This window comes from Macrotis lagotis, chromosome 3 (genome assembly GCF_037893015.1).
Source record: "Macrotis lagotis isolate mMagLag1 chromosome 3, bilby.v1.9.chrom.fasta, whole genome shotgun sequence".
NCBI classification, from domain to species: Eukaryota; Metazoa; Chordata; class Mammalia; order Peramelemorphia; family Peramelidae; genus Macrotis; species Macrotis lagotis.
Genome location: NC_133660.1, coordinates 243,765,196 through 243,791,072, shown reverse-complemented (window position 1 = coordinate 243,791,072; position 25,877 = coordinate 243,765,196). Strand labels below are relative to the sequence as shown.

General features: G+C 38.2%; 1 protein-coding gene across 4 annotated transcripts; it reads left to right on the top strand.

The window, feature by feature from the left end:
- On the top strand, positions 1-25,877 carry E2F8 (E2F transcription factor 8). 4 transcript variants are annotated; one of them, XM_074230358.1, is made up of 14 exons: positions 1-39; positions 2,609-2,737; positions 7,735-8,013; positions 8,372-8,528; positions 10,306-10,425; positions 11,474-11,785; positions 11,974-12,135; positions 14,469-14,606; positions 17,949-18,152; positions 18,483-18,570; positions 18,816-19,380; positions 23,658-23,790; positions 23,984-24,381; positions 25,116-25,877. In XM_074230358.1, exons 2-14 carry the CDS (start codon positions 2,723-2,725, stop codon positions 25,296-25,298), a joined length of 2,754 nt encoding a protein of 917 aa, XP_074086459.1. In that variant the 5' UTR covers positions 1-39; positions 2,609-2,722; the 3' UTR covers positions 25,299-25,877. The 4 variants fall into 4 exon arrangements, with proteins under 4 accessions (XP_074086459.1, XP_074086458.1, XP_074086461.1 ...); XM_074230357.1 differs by lacking the exon at positions 1-39 and adding an exon at positions 437-557; XM_074230360.1 differs by lacking the exons at positions 1-39; positions 10,306-10,425 and adding an exon at positions 440-557 and having other exon boundaries at positions 25,116-25,876.

Here is a 25,877-nt window from a genome sequence, read left to right as displayed (position 1 = left end):
CGGCCAGGTGGCCAGAAGTGAGCGGGGCGGAGCGGGCAGGTGAGGCGGCTGCGGCCCGGGAGGGAGCCGGCCCGGCTCGAGCCCTCGCGGGGAGGCAGGGAGGGGCGGCGGGGGGGGCGGCCCCGGCCCGCTCGCAGGTACCGGCGAATCCCCCCAGACTCCAGGGGAGCCAAAAAAAAAAAGTTTCTCAACTTTTGGGGCAACTTCGCGGGGAGGGCGGCGCCGGCCTCTGATTGGCCCGCGGCTCTTGGCGGGATATTCGGATTGGTGGGCCCGGGCCCGAGCGCGGCTGGGCGGGCCCGGGGGCGGCGGCCCTGCCAGAGCCAACCCGTCCCGGCCGCTCGCGCCCACAGCGGCTTAATTTCAAATCGGGGCTCCGGGGAGGTCACGCGCCCGCCGCCGTTCCGCCGCCGCCCGCCGCCCGCCACCCGCCGGACGCTCCCGCTGCGCCTCCCGCAGCCGCCTCCGAGTGACAGCCGGACCCACCGCCGGGCCCGGAGCCCGGCCCAGCAGCGGCGGCGGCGGCCTCCCCTCCGCGGGGGCCGCCCACCCGGCAGGTGAGGGGAGCCCGGCCCGGCCCGGCCGCCCCGGCCCGGAGCCCCGCCGGCCCGAGGGGGCGGGAAGACGGCCGGCGGTTTCCCGCCTCCCCCTCGGGCGCCCGCGGGAGGAGGAGCCGAGCTCCCGCGCTGAGGGGGGCGGGGCGGGGCCGGGGGCTTCCCGCGGGGGGGGGGTGTCTGGGGGCCGGGGAGGGGGCGCCGGCGCTGGGCGCGGCGCGGGGGCACCGGGCCGGCCGCCCGCCCGCCCTCCCGCTCGCCATCCCCGCGCTCTCCTGGGCGGCGCCCGCCGCGGCCCGGGGTTTCCCCGCCAAATTTTTAAATCGAAGTCTCCAGGTCGGGGCCCGCCCCCCGCCCGGAAGACCAATCGCGGGCCGGCCCCCGGGCGTCTCATTGGTCCGCGCCCGTTACCCCGGAGACCACGAGGAAGCTGTCAAGGAACTGTCCTCTAGGTGGGCGAGGGGAGGGGCGGTTAGGCGGCGGGGGACGCGCCGGGGTCCCGCGCTGGTGGCCCGCCCTGCCCCGGAGCCCCGCAGCCCCGCACCTCCGGCTTTCCCGGAGAAACTGGGGGCTGCGCCGGGAGCCGGCCCGCCCAGCCCTCCGGCTGGGACGGACGAATTTAAAAGGCGGTCTCGGGAGATTTGGAAAATCACAGCGATGGGGGCTCTGCAGTAAATTATTGCATCAGTGGAGGGGCTCTCCTCACCCAGCCTCCCTGACTCTAATGAAACTGCGTCCACTGTGGTCTAACATGCATTTTTTTAAAAATGTAAATTCCTAACTCAAAAGAAGTTGTTTCCTGCTCACTCTATTTCCATCAGACTGTTGAAAACTTATCCTTGGGAAAGAGCCATGATTTGAAATTCTTTCCATGGTTTGCTGTCTGATTGTTCCTCATCAGAATTTTGAAAAGTGATTGCGTGTCATGTCTATATGAGTAGCATGGCACTATGTTATATCGGTCCAATATACCCATCCTCGTCGAATAGACTAGTTGTGCGGCTGTACGTAGGATGCCAGAGCCGTCATATACCTATCTATGCCAGTACATACTAGATACACTGGGATAGATATATTATACTCTAGCCTCTGTCTTTACTGTGATATCTGTACTTTATCTAGTAGCGGATCGGCTAATATACATCTCTCTATATCTGTACATCTGTGATCTATCTATGCTACATAACATATACTAGTATATATATATACCATACTATATCATATATAGCTCTACTGGTAGTATATATATATATACATACATATATATATAATATCATATCTATCTGTACTAGTAATATACATCTCTATATGTATACATCTATTATATATCTATACTAGATAACATGCTAGTGTGTGTGTATATATATATGTATACATACCATACTATATCATATATAGCTCTACTGGTAGTATATATACTATACTATCATATCTATCTATACTAGTAATATACATCTATATATGTATATGCATAGTATATATTACTACATCTATTATATATCTATACTAGATAACTTATACTAATATACATACCATACTACATTATATATAGCTCTGCTAGTAGTATATATACTATCATATCTATACTAGTAATACATCTGTATATGTATACATATAATATATACTACCCTATCTAGTATATATCTATACTGGATAATATATACTAATATATACATATATATATATGCCATACTATATCATATAGCTCTACTAGTCGTATATATACTATACTATAGATATTCTAGTATATAGTATTATATAGTAATGTATATACTATGCTACATTATATAGTATATGTAATATTGCTATACTAACTATACAGTATGCGCTATTATTTATACTTTATATAATTAGTAACATATATTATGCTATATTTTATATATATATCTATACTAGTAGTATATATTCTACTAGCCTATTTCTTTTTGGTTTTCATTTTTGTTTCAGAGAGCTGGGTGACATAGGGGAACCACATTAGAATTTCCAAGAAGATTGTCTTCTCTTATGCATTATACCTTCCCTTTTTTATTAACCTTTTTTCTTTTTTTTTGAAGGATATTACAAATTTATTTAAAAAAATAAAATATACTGGCATGTATGAGCCATCAGAATTTCTAGGAGAAATTCGCATCTTTAATTTATAAGAAAATATATGAAGAGTTTACAAAATGGAAAATGACAAGGTATTGTGATTTCTATATCCATTGCTATAATTTTTAAATGTAATGCTTTCTTATCTTTACTTTGACTTGACTTTCGGGGTTTTTGATTTTTTTTCCTTTTCAAGAAAATGGTACCTATATAGATATTAAATAGAGCGAAGGTTTGGGGTTTTCTTTTTCGGTTGTTTAGTTTTTGTTGCTTTTTTGTGCTTTACTTAGACCACATCCTCTTCTACACATTTCTTTGTAAAACCTAAAGGGGTTAAAAAAAACTAATTTGTTTGTATCGAACCAAAAAAAAGGAAGGAAGCCCTACTGAATCTTAAACTAGATCTATGAAATGATTCTATAATTTTCAACGGTTTAGGTCAAAGACTAACCAACAAAAATGTGGATGGCAAGGAGGGCTATTTGACTTTACTGGAGAGCGCATAAAGGGAAGACTATCTGATAGAACTGAAAAGGTGGAGTGAGACTAAGTTGTAAAGTTCCTTAAATGCCTTCTTCAAAAGAAGAAGTTGATATTTGGCATTTATTGAGTAGGAGAGTGACTGGATAAGAAAAGGGCCATAAGAATAGAACATGGGAACACATCTGTCCTAGAAAAGGAGTAAATAATATGCATAGTGTCCCAAAAGTCTTAATGCAGTTTTAAACTCTTAATACAGGGTGTCCCAAAAGTCTTAATGTGGTTTAAAACTGTATTTTCATTTTCACTTTGACATTTCTGAGAGTAGTACAATACCAAAATTTTGCTGAGTACTCTACCATGAATCCTGTTTTCACATGATTTCAGTTGATTTCTTTTAGCAAGGAAAACCTTTCATGTACTATCCAGATAAATGTACTGTAAATTACAAAAATATATGCAAATAGCTATATTCCCTTATTCCCAAAAAGTTTAGCATGCCATAAAACAAGAGGATTCAGAATGCTTCTGATTACCATTAATTGAAGTGCAATAGCAACTATCCACTTCTGAGTTAGAGCTGGAAAAATCAGAACCATTACAAAATGATTTGTCACCATAAAGTAAAATCTTTTCACTTGGTCAGCATCTCTGATATAGATACTAACAAGGATGACTTTGAAGTCCAACTAAATTTATATGGATTTTCTTTAATCCAAGAATATAAAATTACTGAGAAGTAAGAACAGACTTATTTCTGTGTTGAACCAATAATGAAAACCAATCAATAAGTATCTCTGGTATATTAGGCCCTAAAAGAAACAAAATCAAAAGTGTTCTGAAGGAGCTTACATTCTATCAAAGGAGACCCCCTTATAAATTAATAAGCAAACTGAATAAATTCACGATTGGGCAGAATATGAAAGAAAAAATGTCTACTTTAGGACAGCTAGTGCATTCTCCTGGAGACAGGAGAGGGATTATCCCTGTGTAAGGAAGAGCAAGTTGGGCTAGAGTGTGGGAGGGCATATATTGTGTAATGAGATTACAAAAGTAAGACTAAGGCTAGGTTGTAAAGAGCTTTAAAAGTTAAACAAAAGACCTTATTTTTGTTCCTAGAGACAATAGACACCCTTGGAGTTTACTGAGTAGGAGAATGTCCCAGTCCCAGCTTGCTCTTTAGGAAAATCACTCTGGTGATTGTAGAGGATGGATTGGGGTAGGGAGACCAGTGAGGAAGCTACTGGTATAGGCAGCACAGGAAATGATGAGGGCCCCAGCTGATGTGGTAGAAGTGAGGACAGAGAAAAGGAAAACATAAGAGATATTGTGGCTATAGAAAGGATAAGGATACATTGGATTGGATACATTGGACCAAGGGGAAAGGAACCAAAGATGCAAACCTGAATGTCTGGAAGGATGGTGGTGCCCTTGACAGGAACAGGGAAATATCACTGAAATGATTTTCTGATCAAACGCTGACCTTCCTTGGCTAGTTGTTATCAGTGGTTTGAGGGGAGTTATTTCCCTCCCACTGTACCACAGTTTCTCAGTAAAGCAAAAAGAGTTGAAAAAGGTAATTCACAGATTTCAGGTTGGAAGGGACTATTGGAGACCATACCCCCCCCCCACCTTATTTTACAAATGAGGAACCTTCTGAAGCCCCCAGATGTCCAAGAACTATCCCCAGGTCAGAGAGTTAGTCAGCTAAGAGTTCATCTCTAGTTCTTGACTTCAAATCTAACCTTTCCACTCTAACATGCTGTGAGCCTGTGATCATCCATATATTATGGGGCTTTGTATCCTACAGTTTCAAGTTTAGTAAAAATACTTTGTTGAGTCTTTGATCTCATCTCTTCACTGGGCAGATTATAACCTATCTACCTTAAGCTATGTATTTCATGTTCCTGTCCTTCAATAAAGTCTACATAGGGGATATTTCCTCTGTGCTGAAGGCTTATCCTTTGGTATTTAGTGTTTTATGGATACCAGTGCAAGATTCAGGTGATCATCTTTCCTTTTTACATGTCCAGCCCATCTTCTCTCAGCCACACAAATTACTGATAATACCTTTTTTGCTACTGCAGTTAACCAATTAATAAGGAAATAAATATAGGTATAAGTGTATATAAAATAAATGAATTTTTTTAAAAAGTAAGTTTTTACTGATATCTTCTATTTCTTATATTATTACGGTTATCCCCAGTATACCTTTCTTTCCTCATCCCAGAGAGCCATCCAATAGAACAAATGGTATTTTTTAGAAAGGAAAAATAATTGGCACCAAAAAGTTCAAAAACATGCTCTAGGTGTAACACCTGTGGGCCTTTCACAAAGGAGTGGATTGAGGATGCCTTTTATCCCTCTTCAATTGAGTAATTCCTGCTTGGTCTGTATAATTTAATTACATTTATTATTGATTTGGGGACAGCTAGGTGCTGAAGTGTTAGAATACTATGTCTGGAAGATCTGAGTTCAAATCCAACCTCAGACACTTACTAGCTAATTGACCCTAAGTTTTCCTCTTTAAAATGAGCTGGAGAAAGCAATTCCAAATTACTCTTAATATTTTTTCCAAGAAAACCCCCAAAAGGGTCACAAAGAATCAGCCATGACTTGTTATTCTTGCGATATATTGTACTTTATATATTCGATATATTGTACTTTATTTTCTCTACATCAGTACTTGAGCTGAATTTTGAAGAATTTTGAGAGATGGAGTTGAGAAGGGAAGTATATTTTCAACATGGGGACCAGTCAGTACAAAAGAATAAAGATAAGAGATGGAGTGGTGCTAGGATGGCAAGGAGGGCTATTTGACTTTACTGGAGAGTGCATAAAGGGAAGACTATCCTAAAGAACTGAAAAGGTAGAGTGAGACTAGGTTGTAAAGTTCCTTAAATGCCTTCTTCAAAAGAAGAAGTTGATATTTGGCATTTATGGAGTATGAGAGTGACTGGTTACTTTTTAGGGAAATCATATTGGTAGTTATATTTTGCTCCCTAGTCATCCTAAGTAAGCTACTTCATGGTTCATTCATTAGATCTTTGCAGTTCCCTTTGGAGCACCAACATTCTGAATTCTGGTGAAGTCCTGATGTTCTGTATTTGTAGAGAGAGGTAGGAATTAGAATTGCTAAAGACCCAATCTCCCAACACCACCTGTGTTTGTTGTGGTTAGGATGCAAATAGTGGGACTAGAAGTAGCTGAGAGTTAGTCTTTGTCTTATAAGAGCTCTGTGGCCCCCAAAGGTTAGGAATTCTCTTATCTTCTGGATTTTGCTTATAAGTCTGACCCTAGCCTAGCCCTAATTCATTCCTTATCTCCATTGCCCCAGGAGCATAGAGAACTGGTGCTTGCTCAGTATTGTGAATGATTACTTAATATATCTCATCATGATATGTACTATGATAGCTTTGAGTCATTTCAAACTAAGATGGGTCAAATCATTACCTATAGAAGGACTGCAGCTCTAATTGATTACTAGGTCATTTTGATGGTTTTAGGTGTTGGAATGGCAGTATTAACTGGTCATCCCATTACTGTAATGAGGGAGGCAGAGTTGCAGAGCTCCGGGAACAGGAAGACAGCATCTGCTGTCAGCATGCCAAATAAGGGCAGTAATCTCTCTCCTACAGCAAGGTTTCCTTCCTATAGGAAAATATACAAAAATAGAGATAGCCCAGGCCTCTCTAGGCTCATGTTACCTAACTAGGCCTTTACCCTGTGACTGAAGAGCTTATTTATCAACAGGAGAGCAGGTTAGCTCCAGGGAGTCTGGTTTCCTTTGTGACTTTTCATGTGTTCTGAACTTGAGTTCCACTGTTCTCTGTATCCCTGTGGAAAAGTCTTGTTCATCTGTCTATTCTAGGAGCTGTTTTTGAAGCACTATCCAATGAGACTGGGTTATGAGGTCGCTAACAGTTATAATATCTTAGGATCCTTGGGGTTCTAAGATTTAGAGCTGGAGACAATCTGGTCCAATGCTTTAATTTTATAGGCGAGTAAATGAAGACTTAGGTCATATGAGCTATCTGCTACTGAGCTGGATTTGAATTCAGGTCCTTTGACTCCAAATCTTTCTTGGTCCTTTCCTATTTTTTTTGGATAGGTCTTTGTGGGAATCAATAGGCCCCTGTATATTGGCAGATTGCTGGTAGATATTATCACTTCCTTTTTTAAAAAAAAATTACTGGGTTTTATTTTCTTAAAATATTTATAAACCCCCAAATTAATAAAGTAAAGAACTGATCAGGTCTCATACATGAAATAGATATGGGCCCCATCTGTGGCAATAAGATCCTTCACTGGATGTTGTCAGTGGGGCTAGAAGACCACTTCTGAAAATGTTGAAGAAGAGATTCCTATTTAGGTTTATGATAGACTAAAAGTCCTCTGAGGTTCCACAGTTTTATCAAGTCCAGTCATCTCATTTTGTAGATAGGAAAAACTGAGCTCAGCAAAGGGAAATGGCCTTGTCCAAGGCCACGCAGGGAGTGGCAGAACTGGGAGTAGAATTCAGAACTTCTTATGTTTTTTAAAAATTTATTAAGACAAAAATCATTATTTGTTATATGATGAATGTAATTTTTTTATTTTCTGATTACAGGAAAATCATTTCTTTGAGCCACATAAAAGGATACTGATAAAAACTCCACAGAAGGAGTCAACTACTCCAAATTCAGTATTAGCAGAGATTCAGTCCAACCTTGGACCATTAACAACACCCACAAAACCTAAGGAAATCCCTCCAGGTGAACCATGGACACCTACAGCGAACCTTAAAATGTTGATCAGTGCTGCTAGTCCTGAAATCCGAAACAGAGATCAGAAAAGAGGATTGTCTGACAATAGGAGTGGAATCCTTGAAGCTAAAGATTGTTTACATGTAGGTTTTTAAAGGGCTCAGGATACTATTTGACCACACAAGTTGAGGATATTGAAAGAATGGCAGCAGGAACAATTTTAAGAGAGATCATTGTTACTTAGTTAATTTAGAATAAGACAAAGGGTTTTAGCCAAAGAAAATAGATTTAAGGATTCTAGGATGTTGGTATTTTTAGTACTAGATTGCCTTTCAAATCTGACCAGGGAGGTTTATTAGTATATTTCTGTTTTTCAAAGCTTTGCAGCTGTTGAAGCTATAATACATGGTATAGGAATTAGTCATTAAGTGCAGGTGCCCCTAATAAATCTGTCAAGTCTTATATTTCTATGTTTAAAATAATTTTCATCTTCTTGTACAGGAACACTTATCTGGAGATGAATATGAGAAATCTCAACCAAGTCGTAAAGAAAAAAGTTTAGGATTATTGTGTCATAAATTCTTAGCCCGATATCCTAACTATCCTAACCCTGCTGTGAATAATGATATTTGTCTTGATGAAGTAGCAGAAGAGCTCAGTAAGTATATCAATATATCTATGTATATATGAATGTTTAATAATTAGAATGACTATACATATATATATATGCATATAAATCTATATGTGGTATAGATATATATGTGGTTTGTAGTGCTGGGCCTAGGGTCAGAACTCTTCCTGAATTCAAATCTGGCCTCAGATACTTACTAGCTGTGTGTCTCTCTGGGCAAGTCACTTCATTTCGTTTGCCTTAGTTATCCCATCCTTAAAGTGAGATGGAGAAGGAAATTGCAAATCACTTTAGTATTTTTGCCAAGGAAACCTTAAATAGGGTCATGAAGAATCAGACATTACTGAACAGCAATATATACTCATGATAATCCATTCTAGTCTAAATAATCTTTTAACAGTTGAATATAGCCTAATTGAAATGTTAAGTTTCTTAGATAACAATTGAATAGGTTTTTATTTGAGAATATGTTCTTGTTGGTATTGTATATTTAATCCTTTCAAAGCTTGAAGCTAGCTTATAATTATGTTAAAATAGTCCAAGAACTGTGAATTTTTTGTGATTTTCTGCTTATTTTTCTGATAGAGGAAAAAATTCTTCTTGGAATTCTGATAAAGGACTTCTCTATACTTAAGAGACTCAGTTTTGAACTCTATGTGGTCTATTGCTAGGCCTATGCTCTAACCTTTTCTCTCTCTTTTATTCCATTAGTATAGTCTTGGAGAACATACTATATAAAGTCTCTTTCCATCTCTTGATTAGGATATTTGTGAAGATATAACTGTATTCCATTCTATGGTGTGTGATTTGTAAAAAAAAAAAAAGATTTGGGCAGCTAGGTGGTGCAGTGGATAGGGCACCAGCCCTGGAGTCAGAAAGACGTGAGTTCAAATTTGGCCTCAGACACGTAATAATTTCCTAGCTGTGAGACCACTTATCCCTATTGCCTTGCAAATAAAAAAAAAAAAGATTTGAAACCATACAAAGGCAAAAATAGTTTCTTGAAGAAAATGATATTGATGGAAAATTAGGGACCTGGACTCATGGCACCTGGGTTCAAATGATGGCCATGCTGTTGACGAGCTATGTGACCTCAAAAAAATCATTTCCCCTTTTTCTTGGTCTCAGTTGCTTCATCTGTGAAATGAGGGAGTTAGACTAGCCAGCCTCTAAAGTCCATTCCAGCACAAAGTCAAGGATCCTATGAGAGTTTAACTATGAAATCTTATCCAGGCTCAACCTCTGGCTTACTGTATTCACAAGAGATTTCATTCCCTTCAGCTTTCATCAACATATCTGATGATCAATCAGTTTTTTTAAGTAGTAATTAAACAACTTCAGTGTAATCATCAAGACTAATGAATTTATTAAGTTCATTAGCCTAATCACAGTGGTGCTATGGAAAATTATTGGGGTTGTTTCTCTGTGTCTTTTTCATCCTGCCCTCCCATTTCCCCCTTCCTTAAAAATGTATTATACTTAGTGTCATACAAATGTAAAATTATGAAATCATATTTTAAAACTAAAAATGGATATTTGACTATATTTTGAGCTACTAAAGTATATTAAAAGAATCTTCATATAACAGACATATAAATGAATATAATTATTAACTATGATTGTATGGTTATAGAATAGTGATATAACTTACCAGCCTATAGAGAATACAGTTAAATCTTAAGTTGCTTTTTAAAACTTCAAAATACTAACAGCTAAAATGTCACTTTTAAAGATTATACAACTTGGATTGGTCTGTTTTGTCCATAATATGACTTCATATTAAAAAGATGGACCTTTGTTTCAGGGAGAAGTTTGGGATCATTAAAAGAACTTTGCCATTTTCCAAAGGCAATCCAACCTGCTTTCCTCCTCCTGTTCAATTATGAGTTCAACTCATTGCCCACTTGCAGTGTTTGTACAGTATGTATGTGTATCTAAATGTGTGTATATATCTTCTGATGGATGCACTCTCTAGATTAGCCATACAATTTCATATCATAATCAGGACCATAAACATTCCTCATCCACTTGGTGGATATGATGTGTGGATAGTTAGACCAGACTCTTCAAACAATTATGCATGCTCTTCAGTGTTCTGGAACTTGATACAATCAGCATTTTTATTACCACTATTCTTCTGGTATTGTCCTCTGACCTCAAATTACGGAACATTAGAAGCTACAAAGAATTAAAAATGAAAAATACTCAAAGGGCAATGGAGAGACACATGGTGAACAGAAATAATTTATAACTACAGGAACTACAGAGAAGTGAAGGATGCCATCAACGAAATATGTGAGAGAAAAAGATGGATGTCGTAGTCATATTGTAATAGTGAAGGGTAACCATTGGGCAATGCTCCTTTGGCATCTTTGCAATATCAAGACAAGTGAGGAAGGCTGCAGCACCGAGGTGGACCTTTTGTGATGAACAGATGGGAAGACATGGACAAAATTTTCATAGGAATGGCATGCAGATTGCTTTTTTCGTCATTGGAGGAAATGTCTATGAAGATGGACACAGATTGATTATAATCATCTCATTGTATGATGCTATTACTTAAATGGCAGCATATGTTGTGTCTTTGGATTTTTTTTAAAAGGCTATAGTTGCCATTTAAAATTAAGAATAGTAGCCATTGCAATTGAATGAAAGATATTGAATAAATGTGAATTCTGTGTTTTTTATGGCTCTTCAAAATATTAAATAGTCTAAATCACAGATTTATTTCTACCCAATGTTAATCATGGCTGTTAAAAAATGGACTGAAAATATAACTCACATATGTATATTTTATGAGTTTTCCTTGTCCATGGTTAATGTGTTTGAAGTTAATGCTTTTATATTAAGTAACACCTCATCAATAAACCTGCAGTTGTATTGATGAAGGAAAAATTATTCAATTTAAAGTACCCTAAAGAATCATCTTCAGATTAATTGAATGTAATTGGTCAATTATCCTTTTTTTGTAGATGTTGAACGTAGACGCATTTATGATATTGTAAATGTCCTAGAAAGTTTGCATATGGTCAGTCGACTGGCAAAGAACAGATATACTTGGCATGGGCGTCATAATCTCAACAAAACTCTTGGAACGTTGAAAAGTGTTGGTATGGAGAACAAATATGCAGAACAGATCATGATGATCAAGAAGAAAGAGTATGAGCAAGAGTTTGACTTCAATAGTGACAAAAATGAAGAGGCTGCAGTGAAATCCAGCTTTGGCCAAAATGGACATTCTGATATGTGCTTTGTGGAACTTCCTGGAGTAGAATTTCGAGCAGGTAAGATGTTTTTGAAGAGAGCTGCTTGCATAAACTTAATAAAGAAAATGGATGCTAAAAGACATTCTTGTCAGGTCGTTTTCAAAATGTTATAGTTGTCATGAATGTGATGAGTTATTTTCAACCTTTCTTTTTAGCTTCTGTGGGGATTATAATTTTTTCAGTCCCTTTCTTCTTTTTTTGCATAGCCTCTGTAAACAGCCGAAAAGACAAATCTTTAAGAGTGATGAGCCAGAAATTTGTGATGTTGTTTCTTGTATCAACCCCTCAAATAGTAAGCCTTGAAGTTGCTGCCAAAATTTTAATTGGTGAAGACCATGTAGAAGACTTGGATAAAAGCAAGTTTAAAAGTAAGTGTGCTGCTATGAATATGACTTTTTTTGCTTAAATTGACTGAATTTGAGTTTGACAGTTTAGTAATATAGAATTGATGTACATTGCATCCTCTCAAGCTGTGTTTTTAAATTCCTTTGGAAGCTATATTTTATTACAGCTTTAAATCAAATAACTAGGATTCATTTTGTCAGAAATACCTTTATTTGATGCCATAAATAGCTCTAATTGTTTATATTTGTCATCCTCCCTCAGGTACTTTTCAGTCTTATAAGCCAAATATTCATTTAAGTGACAAAAAGTATTATAAGGATCTTTTGAGAGGTTTTTGGTATAGTGGAAATAATAGCTAGCTTTGGAGTAGGAGAATTTGGGTTCAAATCCTGTTTTCTGACAATTATTAATGTGTGACCTTAGACAAGCAAGACACTTACCCTCTCCGGTCCGCCATATGTCATACCTAAGTCTTGTATTCTATAAAATTATGATAGCAACAGCAGATTGAATGATTGCACTTTGCAGAATTTAAGAAGCAATATCAATATTAGTTATTATTTTTACTTATCAGTAAGGTACCCAATAGCCCTTTTACATTTGACAGTTTATCAAGATAGGGGCAGCTAGGTGGTGCAGCAGATAGAGCACCAGCCCTGGAGTCAGTGAGTTCAAATCTGGCTTCAGACACTTCATAATAACCTAACTGTGTGACCTTGGGTAAGTCACTTAACCCCATTGTCTTGTTAAAAAATAAGACAGTTTAGCAAGAAACATATATCACTCAAATGAACTATTTGTTTAGAATATCTATACCATGCTAGGGATAAGCCAACTCTTTCTTACCATAATAGTAACAACTTATCCTTATGTATCTTGGTGAAGGTTTGGAAAGCATCATCTTCCCTAAATCTCTGTGAAGTAGAAAGTATAGAGATTGCCTACCTATTAATGTAACTATAAAGACTGAAGGAAATGGAAAATCAAGGCAATAATCCAGGTCATTTGGACTGAAAAATCTACCAAGGAAAAATTGTAGTCTGTGTTATACCAGATGAGGACCAACAGTGATCTAACTCTACTTCATTTCATTTGTTAAGACACAGCTTTAGTATTAATCATCAAATCCCCTAGGGATTTTAGAACTCTATGACTTGGCTATGAAGATGTCACTAAATTTGCAAATGGCTACCATTTGCTCTGATGGCGCATTGATGGTAAGGCATATGCAGACCTTTTCAGTAAAATATATGCCAATGCAGACTGGCTTTTCAAAAGCAGAGAGTGTAGCTTGGTCTATTAATAAGGTCATGTCATGTCATTGTTAAAAATGACCAAGAAGGAGCTTAGTGGTTAAAGAGAAAACCAATACAGCTAGGTAGCACAGTGATAGAGCACCGGCCCTGGAGTCAGGAGGAACTGAGTTCAAATTTGGTCTCAGACACTTAATAATTACTTCGGGCAAATCACTCAAGCCAGAGAGAGAGAGAGAGAGAGAGAGAGAAAGTCAATATCAACAGACAAAAATTCAGATCCAATCTGTCCATCTTTAGGTCATCTAAGTTTTCTTTATCTTATAAAGTGAGATTATGCCTTATGACTTTATAAGCCCTTTATAAATTTTAAAGCTCCATATAAGTGTGACTGTGATTGCAGCGAAAAGCAAAAAAGTGGATGCTGCTTGTTTTCCTATTTCTACCCCTATAAAATTTTCCAGAATATGTTGAAAGCCCACCCGTAAGAATTAAGCCATTAAAACCTATATAATAATTCTTGATTGGATTAGCTCAAAATGCCAGTTTCTTTAATCATTCTGTTCATTATAATTCAGTCCCACCCACTTAAAGCTCAACAAGTCTTTCTTTTGTTCAAAATATATTTAAATTTATTCCTATTATTTTTATCATTCCTGGGAAATTATTTACCAGGTAATGAATTTGGTAGTTGACATCTGCATCATTGACCAGAGATGTCAACCTGAAAGAGACTTTAGATCATCCAGTCCAACCCTCTCCTTTTATAGGTTCATGGAAAATGAGGGTTAAAACAACTTTGCCCAGGTTTACACATGGTTAAGATTTAAACCTGGGTTCTCTATCTCGATATTTAGTTTTCTTCCTTCTGTATCATACTGCTTTTCTAGAGGGAATACGTGATGAGATCACATATCTTCTGAGGTGGTTTTAAAAGAAACAAGTAAATATTGTCACTAGAATAACATGGAAAAGTAGTCTTGTTTTTGCTTGTTTGACAGTTTTGTTATCTTAAATAAATAAAAATAAATTTTTATGTGAAAACTTTTAGAAAAAAAGACTAAAGCAATCTTCTATTAACTGCTCTATTTATTTTATTCCAGCTAAAATTAGAAGGCTATATGATATAGCAAATGTTCTCAGTAGTTTGGAACTTATCAAAAAAGTTCACGTTACAGAGGAAAGAGGCCGAAAACCAGCCTTTAAATGGACAGGACCAGAAATATGTCCAAATTCCACAGGTGTGTATTTTTTCCCCTTTCTTGGCTCCATTATCTGATTTACTTCATATAGAGAGAATTCCCCACCCACTCACTCCCAAAAGGATTGTATAAGTTTATATTTTGAAATATCTCTCCCTCCTGTCCACCTCTCAGCTGAGTTCCTTGTTCCCAACCTTACCCAAGAAAATAGAGTCCATTCACCTGTGAGCTTCCTCTTTTATCCTTCTCTACATTTCTTGATGACAGCTTCTCCTTTCCCCCTTTTTACTCTTAGTCCCTATTTCATAAAGATATGGCTCTTTTTCCTGACCTAGACCACCTCTCCTTCATGAATCTCATCCCTTCCTGCCTTCTTTGACTGATTGCCCTCAAAACAATTCTGTCTTTCATCTTAATTATCTCCTTATCTACTGGTTACTTCCCTGCTGCCAGCAAACATGCTCATATCTTCCCTATCCTGGGAAAACCCTTCTCTCAACCTTGCCATCCCCTCAAGCTGTTAGCATTTATCTACCCTTGCTTTCACTATCAGATTCCTTAAGAAAAACTTTTAGTCATTTGTTGCCTCTATTTCCTTTTCTCTTAGTTATCATCAATAATCTAATAAATTCAAATGATCTTTTCTTACTCATCACCCATCACCCTTTTTTTTGCAAGGCAAATGGGGTTAAGTGGCTTGCCCAAGGCCACACAGCTAGATAATTATTAAGTGTCTGAGACCGGATTTGAACCCAGGTCCTGACTCCAGGGCCAGTGCTTTATCCACTGTGCCACCTAGCCATCCCCATCACCCTTCTTGATTTTTCTGTGGCATTTGGCATCATTCCCCTTCTCTCCTCTGAGTTTTAGTGCTATTGCACTCTTGGTTCTGCTACCTAGTCTGATTTGATGGATCCTTCAGCATCTCTGTCAAAGCTCCCAATTGTGGGTGTAATCCAAGACCTTGACCTGGGCCCTCATATTTATATTCTTTTTTTTTGTTTTTTTTTCAAGGCAATAGAGTTAATTGACTTGCCCAAGGTCACACTGCTAGGTAATTATCAAGTGCCTGAACTCAGGTGCCCTGCTCCAGGACTGGTGCTCTCTCCACTGCGGTACCTAGCTGCCCCCTCTCCATTCTTTCATTAGTGTTTCCATCACCTCCAATGGTTGAAAAAGACAACTACAAGATCTATATATCCAGCTCTAGTCATACATCACCAAATACCTATTGGACATTTTATAGAGGAAGTCTCAAAGGCATATCAAACTCGTCATATCCAAAAAAGAACTCATTATCTTTTCTTTCAAACCCATCCCTCTTCCAAACTTTCCTGTTTATGACTTACAAATTTGGCTACCCCTATATCCATTTCACGTCTTTTTCTTTCTACCTACACAACAGTTTTTGCATCTGTCTCCTATTGGCCACCATACTAGTGAAGACAACCATCACTTCTCACAAGAACTATTATAACAGCATCCTAATTGGTCTCCCTTTCTTGAATTTCTCCCTCTCCAATCCATTCTCCACCCTTCTGCTAAGGTAATTTTCTTAAAATCACATTTGACCTAATCTCTCCCCTACCTAATAAACTTTAGAGATCTACTATTTCTTCTAGAATAAAATATGGGCAGCTCAATAGCATAGTGGATAGAACAAACACTAAGCCCGTAGTCAGGAAAAACTGAATTCAAATCCAACCTCAGACACCAGTCCTGTGACCTTGGGCAAGCTACTTTACTCTCTTTGCCTCAGTTTCTTCGTCTGCAAAATGAGTTGGAGAAGGAAGTGTCAAAACAGTATCTCTGCCAAGATAACCCCAAATCTGTGCTCAAAAAAATGGGGTCACAAAGGGTTGGACATGACTGAAGTGACTGAACAAACAACAACTAGGATTAAATATAAATATATAAATTCTTTTCTTTAGCATCAAGAGTCCTCGACAGTCTGGGCCAATCTACCTTTTCAGCCATATTAAATCCCTTGATTATACTATACAGTTTTGCTGATCCTTGAGTATTACATTGCATGTCTTATCCCTTTGCTGTGCTCAAGTTGTCTTCCCATGCCTGTACCTCTTAGAATCCTTTTAATTTCCTTCAAAACTCAACTCAGTCACCAGCTTCTCAATGGACGTTTTCCTGGAACCTAGTGGATTCTGTTGTTGTTTCCTAAAATTACTTTGTATGCATTTATTCTGTTTGTCCTAAACTTGTCTTACTGAAAAGAATGTAAACCCCTTGAGGGCAATTCCTGTTCCATTTGTTTTTATGTCCCAACACCCAGCACAATGCCATTAATATTTGGTTATTGATTGATTGACTTTTGCAAATCACAGTCCTCCCTATAGTAAGTACTCTTCCTGTATTACTAGGCATCCTTTATAAATCTACCATTGAGTTTCCAGACATCACAGTTCAAGATTCCTTCTGTACTTTGTCTCAAATTTACCAATATAGTATTCAGACTGTATAATTTGTCTCTACATGATTAACCCAATCTCTCTTTTTTTAAAAGTCATATACATCCTTTCATCATATCTCGTTCATCACTTGGGCATTGCATTATTGAAAATAGTCTTTTTTATTCTCATTTTTGCATTTTGTGAGTTTTTTATAATTTTGAAGATTGTGTCAATCTGTATCTCATATAGCTTCCCTAGGAGAACAGTGGTTTCAAAGAGAGAAACTATTTTGACAGTGATCATTGAAATAACTGTTCAGTATCCAAAATCCCATCCAGCAGGATCTTCTCATTTATTCTGAGCTCAACTTGTCTCTTGATAGCCTGTGATATACACTAATAGACTAATCTAGGGGGCTGCCCCTACAGCTGTATGTCACCTGGGCACTATCTACCATATAATCACTTGGTTTTTCTGACCTGATCTCCTAAAATACAGGTTATGGTTGTAAAAACATTGAGTCTTTCAGTTACCACATCCTACTAAGGTATCTCCTATTAAATGCCAATTTCAAGGAAGTTGTTTCCAGGCAATCAAAGAGGAACAAACATAATTTAAAAATAGAGTGTGACCTTCACTTTCAAAGCCCAGAGAATGAAATGTCTTCATGAAAGCACTTTAAGAAAGTTAGGAAAAAACTCTACAAATAGAAGATATCATCTGTTATTCTTCTGCAGCTCGGTGACCTTTGCAATCATGACTGGGCTGTTTTTTCTACAACTTTACTCCACTGTTAACATCTAAATTTTAAATCTGTATCTCCACTGATGACCAAATTTTTGATTTTCTTTTTTGTGATGTTAATCTGTTCTAATTACTACTTAAAATATGCACAGAAGAATATGTTTAATTCAAATACAAATGTATTTAAGCCATGCTATACATTTTAATATATTGATCTCTTGTGTTTCAGTTCTGAGCCCCATAACTTCTTTTGACTCATCTGGTTTGGAACCACCTCAGTCTTCTAAAGAACAGTGTGCTAAAAATCTCTTCTCTACCACTGGAAAACCAAGCTTTACCAGGCATCCATCTCTAATAAAATTAGTGAAGAGTATAGAAAATGACCGGAGAAAGATAAGTTCTGCCCCCAGTAGCCCCATCAAAACCAATAAAGGTAGGTATTTGAGAAAGAAGACTTTGGAGTGTACCACTAACAATAATAAGGGCTTTCTACCACAAAACAGTTTTATTGAATTGGTTTAGTGTCTTATTAGATTAATTCGGTAAATTAGAAAATTTCAATAAACTCTCTTTACTCAAATGTTCATAACTTCTAAATCATACATGAACCAAGTGGTAGGAATAGAATTTTGTGGAGTTTAATTTGCTTAATGACTTTGGAACAAAAAAAATTAAATGTTTTCATACAATCCCCTTCATGGTGGTTTTGTATGGAAGAATGTATATGTTTCTTGCCTTAATCTACATTATTCTATTCTCCCAGCTGAGAGTTCTCTGAAGTCAGCACCCTTCCCAAGTAAAATGGCTCAACTTGCAGCTATTTGCAAAATGCAGTTAGAAGAGCAATCCAGGTAGGTTGGGGTTTTGATATTGTGTACTGAATTAATTTTCTCTGATTTACAAGGATTCCTTATTTTATCCAAGAATATTGATTACATTTAAGAACTGGTGAAACATTTTTGTTTCTCAGCTCTATTGGAATTTTTTATAAGCTCCCATTAAAAGCACTTTTTTTTTACCTTAAAAACATGAAGTGATAGAATATTCCAAGATTGTTGTTCTTTATCAATGTGTGGATTTTTGTTTTGTTTTTTAGTGAATTAAAAAAGGTGAAAATGCAGTTGACGAGACCTACAGTGCACTGTCAGTCTCTTGATTTCCTAGCAAGTCCTGAGCCTAACCGAACCATGGCCTCCTCTCAGACGCCATCCCTCATCCAGCCTCTCAGTGTCTTGCCTCTGATCCACAGCCCTTTGTCTTCCGCAGTGCCTGTGATCGTGCCTCATGCTCATTCTGGTGCCTCCTATGCAATCTATCTGCATCCTTCCCAGGCCCAAACTGTGACATCCCCAAACCTCAGTTCCACTGTACATACTGTTCCCTGTACTAATGTAACTGGAGTTCAAGGTTCTACTGAGAATACTAATACACACCTCCTACCTACGAAAATGACCACAGAAAAAGTCACTAGTGACGTGGTCAAGGCTGATGTCACCACTAAGCCCGGGAAAGCCTTGCCCACCTCTGAAGGTCAAACCTCAAGGAGCGATGAAAGAGAAGCAACTGCCGAGAGAAGCTTGAAGAGACAGAACGTACAGGAGGACAACAATTCCAAAAAAAAACTTAAAGAGGATCTCAAAGGACTTGAAAATGTCCCAGCAGTAAGTGAAGTCCTTCATTGTTCCCACCAGAAGCCCCCCTCGGGTAGTTCTCCCTGAAGTCAGTTGTTCACAGATCTTCCAGGTTTAGAAGCAGCTTCTATGTAGAAGTGGGACCTGGCTCAGGCACCTCAGATAGTTAATCTCCTGCCTAGGCTCACTGCACCAGCAACTTGAACTTTTGTAGGCAGGAATTACTCATGGGGCTTTCAGTCATTCCCAGGACTGGCTCTTATCCCAGTATGGATTCCTGCCAGTCATATGGGACATAGACACCTGTTGTAATAGGTTGAAGGAATTTATGGGTTAAGTAAAATTAAATGAATGTCTACTTACAGCAGTCTCTCTAAAAGCTACTTACTGAGTCACAACCTAGAGAGTCCCTTAAGTATTTAGTGATAAGGAAAAATCATAAAAACTCCCTCCTAAACCTCTTTTGTTGGGTTTGGGGGGGGGGGTTGTTTTGTTTTTGTTTTTGTTTTTTGTAAGGCAGTGGGGTTAAGTGACTTGTCCAAGGCCACACAGCTAGGCAATTATTAAGTGTCTGAAGCCAGATTTAAACTCAGGTACTCCTGACTCCAGAGCTGGTGCTATATTCACTGCACCACCTAGCTACCCCTTCCTATCCTCTTTTTAAAAAATTTTCATCATTAATTCACCTCAAATCTTCATTGACAAAACTGTAGAAAACTTAAAATGGATCTTTGTATCTTTAGAACTTGAGATATATTAATTTTTGAAGGATCTTGGTACTTTAGGTAAACTTCTCATAGGTGGATAGATTAAATTCTGTGAGGTGAGATAATCCAGCAAGAAATACTACATGGAAATAGTCTTGGCTTCTAGCAATTTCTTATTTGACCTTGAACAGATTTCTTAAACTCATTACCTGAGTTTCCACCTATAACATGAATCTCAACTTTTATTGTGTTTACATTTCCAGGAATTTTCTGAAGATAGATGAATATTTTATGGAAAATAGTGAATATAAATAATTTTCAGATCCTTTAAAATACGTAAGAAGCTGGGTATTCTCTATTATCGGTACAGTTCTAACTAATAAGTTGTTCCATCTTAGGGCCCTGCAATGGGCCTCACAATGACCATTCCCAATATGGATTTTTTCTTTCTGGAATTCTAATGTTAACATAGTTTCTGAGCAAGAGAAGCAGAAAGGGAACTGAATAGAGATCTCTTTGACTCTTCTAAGCTCCTGAGTGTACTTGTCAATGGTCTGAAATATTTCAATGAGCTTTAAAGACCTTCACAGGAGGCCACAGGACCCGACATGTTGCTAAATAGCTTAAGGATTTTATCACTTCTGTTTCATAATCTCGTGAGCTTTTATTGTTTTCTTCCAACATTTATAAACTCGTAGCTCTAACTTTCTAGAGTTTTAGGGATGGGGTGGGGTAGTCTTTAGAGGGAAAAAGAGGTGGGGGAGAGAATAATCATTTATAGACAACTAGACACTAAGCTTTACAAATTTGACATGTGATCCTCACAAAGACCCTGGGAGACAGGTAGTATTATCATCTACATTGTACAATTGAAGAAACTGAGGGAAATGAGTTACATGACTTGTCCAGTATCAACCCAGCTACTAAGTGACTGAGGAAAGGGTTGAACTCAGGTCTTCTTGACTCCCTGCCCAATACTATCCACAGTGGCATCTAGCTGCCTCTAAATAGGAATAGACTCTTCTTTAGTAGTGATAGATTTGCTTTCAGTGAAGGTTTGTAAGTGGTATTGGATGACCACTTATTAAAAATGGTTTAGAGGGATAACTGTGTAGGTACGAGTTGGATGAGATGGCCTCCAAAGTCCTTCCAGCTCTGACATTCTGTGATTTTAATGTGAGAACTACTTCCACTTGTACAAATAGCAACCCCTCCATGCTTTAGTAGACAGTTTATATAAGTTGTTGTGGCTGAAAAATATCAGTCATTCATTGTCCAACCTTTTGGCCATGAGGCTCTCCAGCTTGGTTAGAGTAGTTTTCAAGTGACAAATTTCAATTCTCCCAAAAACTAACTGGATCTTGGGCAAGTCATTTCCCTGCACCAGTCTTACTGTTTCCTCATAAAATTAAGACTTACTGTATTCCTCATAAAATTAAGGACTTGGACAAGATGATTTCTCAGGTTCCTTCTAGTTTTAACTATGTTAATTAATAGTAGTAGCTAACATTATATAGTTCCTACTCTGTTAGCAGGTACTCTGCTGAGCACTTTATAAATTTCTTATTTCATCCTCATAACCACCCTAGGGTTCTATCATCTCCATTTTATGAATAAGCAAACTGAGGCAAACAGAGGTTTAGTCACCTCTTTAGTTACTCACCCAGCAGGTATCTGAGGCCATATTTGAATTTGGATCTTCTTGATTCCAGGCAGAGTGCTCTATCCACTGTACCACTTAGCTGCTCCCCAAAATTTAATATCTAACTCCAGTAAAAGAGCTATATAGTTGATAGTTGGGTAATACATAATCAATTCACAATAGCTCGTTGCCAGGCTCACACTGAAAGCCATTTTCAGCTTAGTAAGGCTTGCTAGAGTTTGCACTTGGCTGGCATTATCTCTTGGGAAGTTAGGATCATCCCTACCATGATGAAGCATTATAGTAAACTGACTACTTAGAGCCAACTTAATCATCCAAGAGCCACTTACTCTGTAAGTGTATTATAAAATCATAAACTGTCAAAAGTAGTTATATTGTGCTAAACATCAGGGATACAAAGAAAGGCAAAGCTCCAACAAAAACTCTGTCTCTGCCCCCAAGGGTGTTTTATTTCTTTTTTTTTTGCAAGGCAATGGTGTTAAGTGACTTGCACCAGGAAAGGCCACACAGCTAGGTAATTATTTAATGTCTGAGGTCTGATTTGAACTCAGATCCTCCTGACTCCAGGGCCAGTACTTTATCCACTGTGCCACCAAGCCGCCCCTGCCCAAGGTTGTGTCAAACTGGAAAAGGTCCAGTAGACCTAGAGATTTAGGTCAACTCTTCCATTTTGTAAATGAGCACATAGACCCAAAGAAGTTAACTGATTTGCCCAAATGCATATCACTAGAATGGGGAATAGAAGAGCAAGAACTCCAACCCTCATCTCTTTAGACTCCAATTCCTGAATTACTACTCTATTCTATTTCTAGGATTATCTTGGGGGGGGGGGGTAAAGAATCTTATGGCAGATAAGAGAAAAGTCATTTATTTACAAGAAATGCCTTTCATTTTTGCTGGTTTGTCTCATATTCAGTTTTAAATGGGTTTTTTAAGCATTTGATTTACTCCTAAATATTTTCTCTCTCTGGTATGGTATAATGATAAGGCTGGCAGAGGTGAGATGATGTGACATTTAGGACTTGACATTTTTGGAAGAACTTGCTAAATTTTGGGGGAATTTGGAGGCTTTTGTCTTGACCTATACTATTCACAGTGTGACCCCATTTTTTTCTTTTCAGACCTCCATCAACCTTTTTTTAATTTATATCAGTCAACTCTGGGATTAAGAACATTATTAAAAGCACTCCCTATTTACATTATCCTTTGTAACTTTTCAAGAATTTTTTAAATAGATTTTTGACAAGTCCAACTGTCCCTTGAATTTGATAATTCTCATTAAGTCTGATAGGCCTGGTTCTTCAGGAAATTAGCATTTATATTCAGTAAAGGTGGTGGTGTTTAGTTTTCAATCTTGTCAGATTCTTCATTGATCCCTTTTGGAGTTTTCTTGTTAGAGAAAATGGGGAAACTGAGGCAAATGGGGTCACACAGTGTCCAAGACTAGATTTAAACTCAGGAAGATGAGTCTTTCTGACTCCAGACCTGACACTATCCACTGGGCAACCTAGCTGCCCAGCTTGAGCAGATACCCCCCATCTTTTTTGAAACTACAGGGAACAACTAGGTGGTACAGTGTATGAAGCACTAGCCCTGGAGTCAAGAGGACTTGAGTTCAAGTTCAGCCTCAGACACTTAATAATTACTTAGCTGTGTGACCTTGGGCAAGTCACTTAAGCCATTGCCTTGCCAAAAAAAAAAATCCCAAAACTACAGAAATCATTTCTAAGAACGACTTAAGGACCTACAAGGAATAGAATGTATCATTTGCCTCAGGAAGCCATGAGAGGACTAAGAAATAATTCCTAATTAATTGTCTTTCTAGAAGCCCATTCATGATAAATAGCGAATCCCTTCAGTCAAAGAAGAAAGCAGACAGGACTCTTTAAAAAAAAAATTAAGTTTGTATAGAAAAACTACCTCTTCTTGTTTTCCAGACATTGTTTCCATCAGGATACCTTATACCTCTTACTCAGTGCTCATCACTTGGTACAGAATCTATTCTGTCTCATAAAGAAAACACAGGTGCTTGTTCTCCTACTAATAGGATCTACAACTCACCAATTACAGGTGAGTTTGCATTAAAACCTATTCATGCAAAAAATAAAGAATGTTAAAATGGTTTTTACCTGTAATTGGGGGGAAAAATGTTAAAAAAAATAAAACAAAACCCAAAACCCTGTGCTTATGAATGAATTTCAAGGATACTCAAGCCATATCAGCCTCTCAACTTAATAACTGGTCTTCTCCCTTTGTCTTCTAGGTGTCATCCCAGTGACAACATCAGACCTCACCACTGTGAATTTTCCCACTTTCCATGTTACACCTTTGAAGCTGATGGTTTCACCCACCTCTGTTGGAACCGTACCTGTTGTCAACAGTCCATCCCTCCCTTCTTCAAATCACTCCATTCCTGTCCAAAATCCAAGTTCTGCCATTGTAAACTTCACTCTGCAACATTTAGGTTTGATATCACCAGGTGTGCAGGTGTCTGCAAATTCTGGTGCTGGCTCCATTCCTGTGTCTCCAAGAATTGAACTTGTTAGTGCTCCATCTGAGAACACAGGTCTACAGCAAGGGAAGGTCACCAAGCATGAATCACCTGTACCAGGGCATAGTCAGCTGAATGGACAATCCATCACTGTGGCTGCAGGACAGCAGGTAAGATGGTTTATAAATAAAGACATTTCCATTTCATTTAAAAGGTATATGAATCCTCATTTGCTGGGCTAATAAGACTCAAAAGCCATTTTTACATTGGAACACACTGTTGGCATTTTTTATATTGGTTTTTTCATTCTCCTTTTAGGGGTTAGCATTATGAAAGTTAAGTATTTGAATTCATTCTTTTGAATACAGTACATAAGGTATGGCAATAACTTTGCATTTGCTATATGATGGAGTAATGAATTAACTCCAATGGATACCTTTGAGTTTATTTTTCCCCATTTTCCATGAAAACAGCCACTACTGGTGAGTGTGAAGGAAGTCTTCTGTACATATGGGCTAAAAAAAATTCTTTGGGGGAGACTCGTACATTTTCCCATTAGATTATTCCATGACTCCATGATAATACCTTCTAGCCAAGCTTTTGACAAAATGGTGGCATTTTTTGGCCACACCCCAAACATAGGACCTGTACCTATCTAGTGATCTTAGAGACATAGAGGGGGAGTCCACTAAGATACATTGTCGGATCTGCCCAAGCCCAAAGCTCCAGTACATAATGTCCTGTAGCCTAGATGACAGATGAGAAACTTGTCATAATTTGCATGGCAGGCTTTTATATATGCTGTATATTCACCATTTTAAATGTTAGTTCAGGATGACTTTTAAACTCCTAGGAAACCTACATTTAGTCTTGACTGGTTTTCTTTTCCGATTCTTTCCATTAGCCTGTCCCAGTGACACCCAAAGGATCACAGTTAGTGAGTGAAAACTTCTTCCGAACACCAGGAGGACCAACCAAACTTCTGGCTTCCACTTGTGATGACTTGGATGGTGCTCATAAAACCTCTTTAGGATCTCTCTTTGTCCCACAGAGAAAGCTTGAAGTATCTACAGAAGACGTCCACTAATGTAGCAAGCCAATCCTTGATGCTTAATAAAGATTTAAATTAATAGGAAAAGAGCTTACCACACAAGATGTTAACATGCTTATTTGGAGAACAGGTACTACCCCAGAAAAATTGTAAATATGTTTAACCACTGCTTAGTGCAGAGCAGACTCTTACTTTTAATATGTGTGTGTTTGTGTGTGTGAGTATGTATACAGATATATTTGTATAAGGACAGCCTTTAATACTAAAAAATTAATGAAAAATATTGAACTCAGGTACATTATCTTCTGGGAAAGATTCATTATTTCAAGGAAATACTTTGTACCTGTGATATTCCACAGAGTAACTGTTCTTAGTTACAATTTACTCTATAGAAAATTAAATTATATTGTCATATCAGAAAACCATTCTATTGCACTTTGTACAAGAAGTGTGATGTATAATATTGTATTTCTAAATAGGTGGAACTATAACTATATTTTGTAATGTCTTTGATCCCATATTCTTACAGTAATGTCTTTTGTAAAGGTAGTAATGAGTCTTAATCAAGTCTTTGAAAGAAGGAATTATTTATATAATGTATTTTTAATCATAAAT

Bases quoted from the DNA above. Each gene is read 5' to 3' on its own strand.
- E2F8 (XM_074230358.1), top strand. The intron at 8,014-8,371 runs GTAGGTTTTTAA...CTTCTTGTACAG, and splicing joins AAGCTAAAGATTGTTTACAT to GAACACTTATCTGGAGATGA. The intron at 14,607-17,948 runs GTGTGTATTTTT...CTTGTGTTTCAG, and splicing joins AATATGTCCAAATTCCACAG to TTCTGAGCCCCATAACTTCT.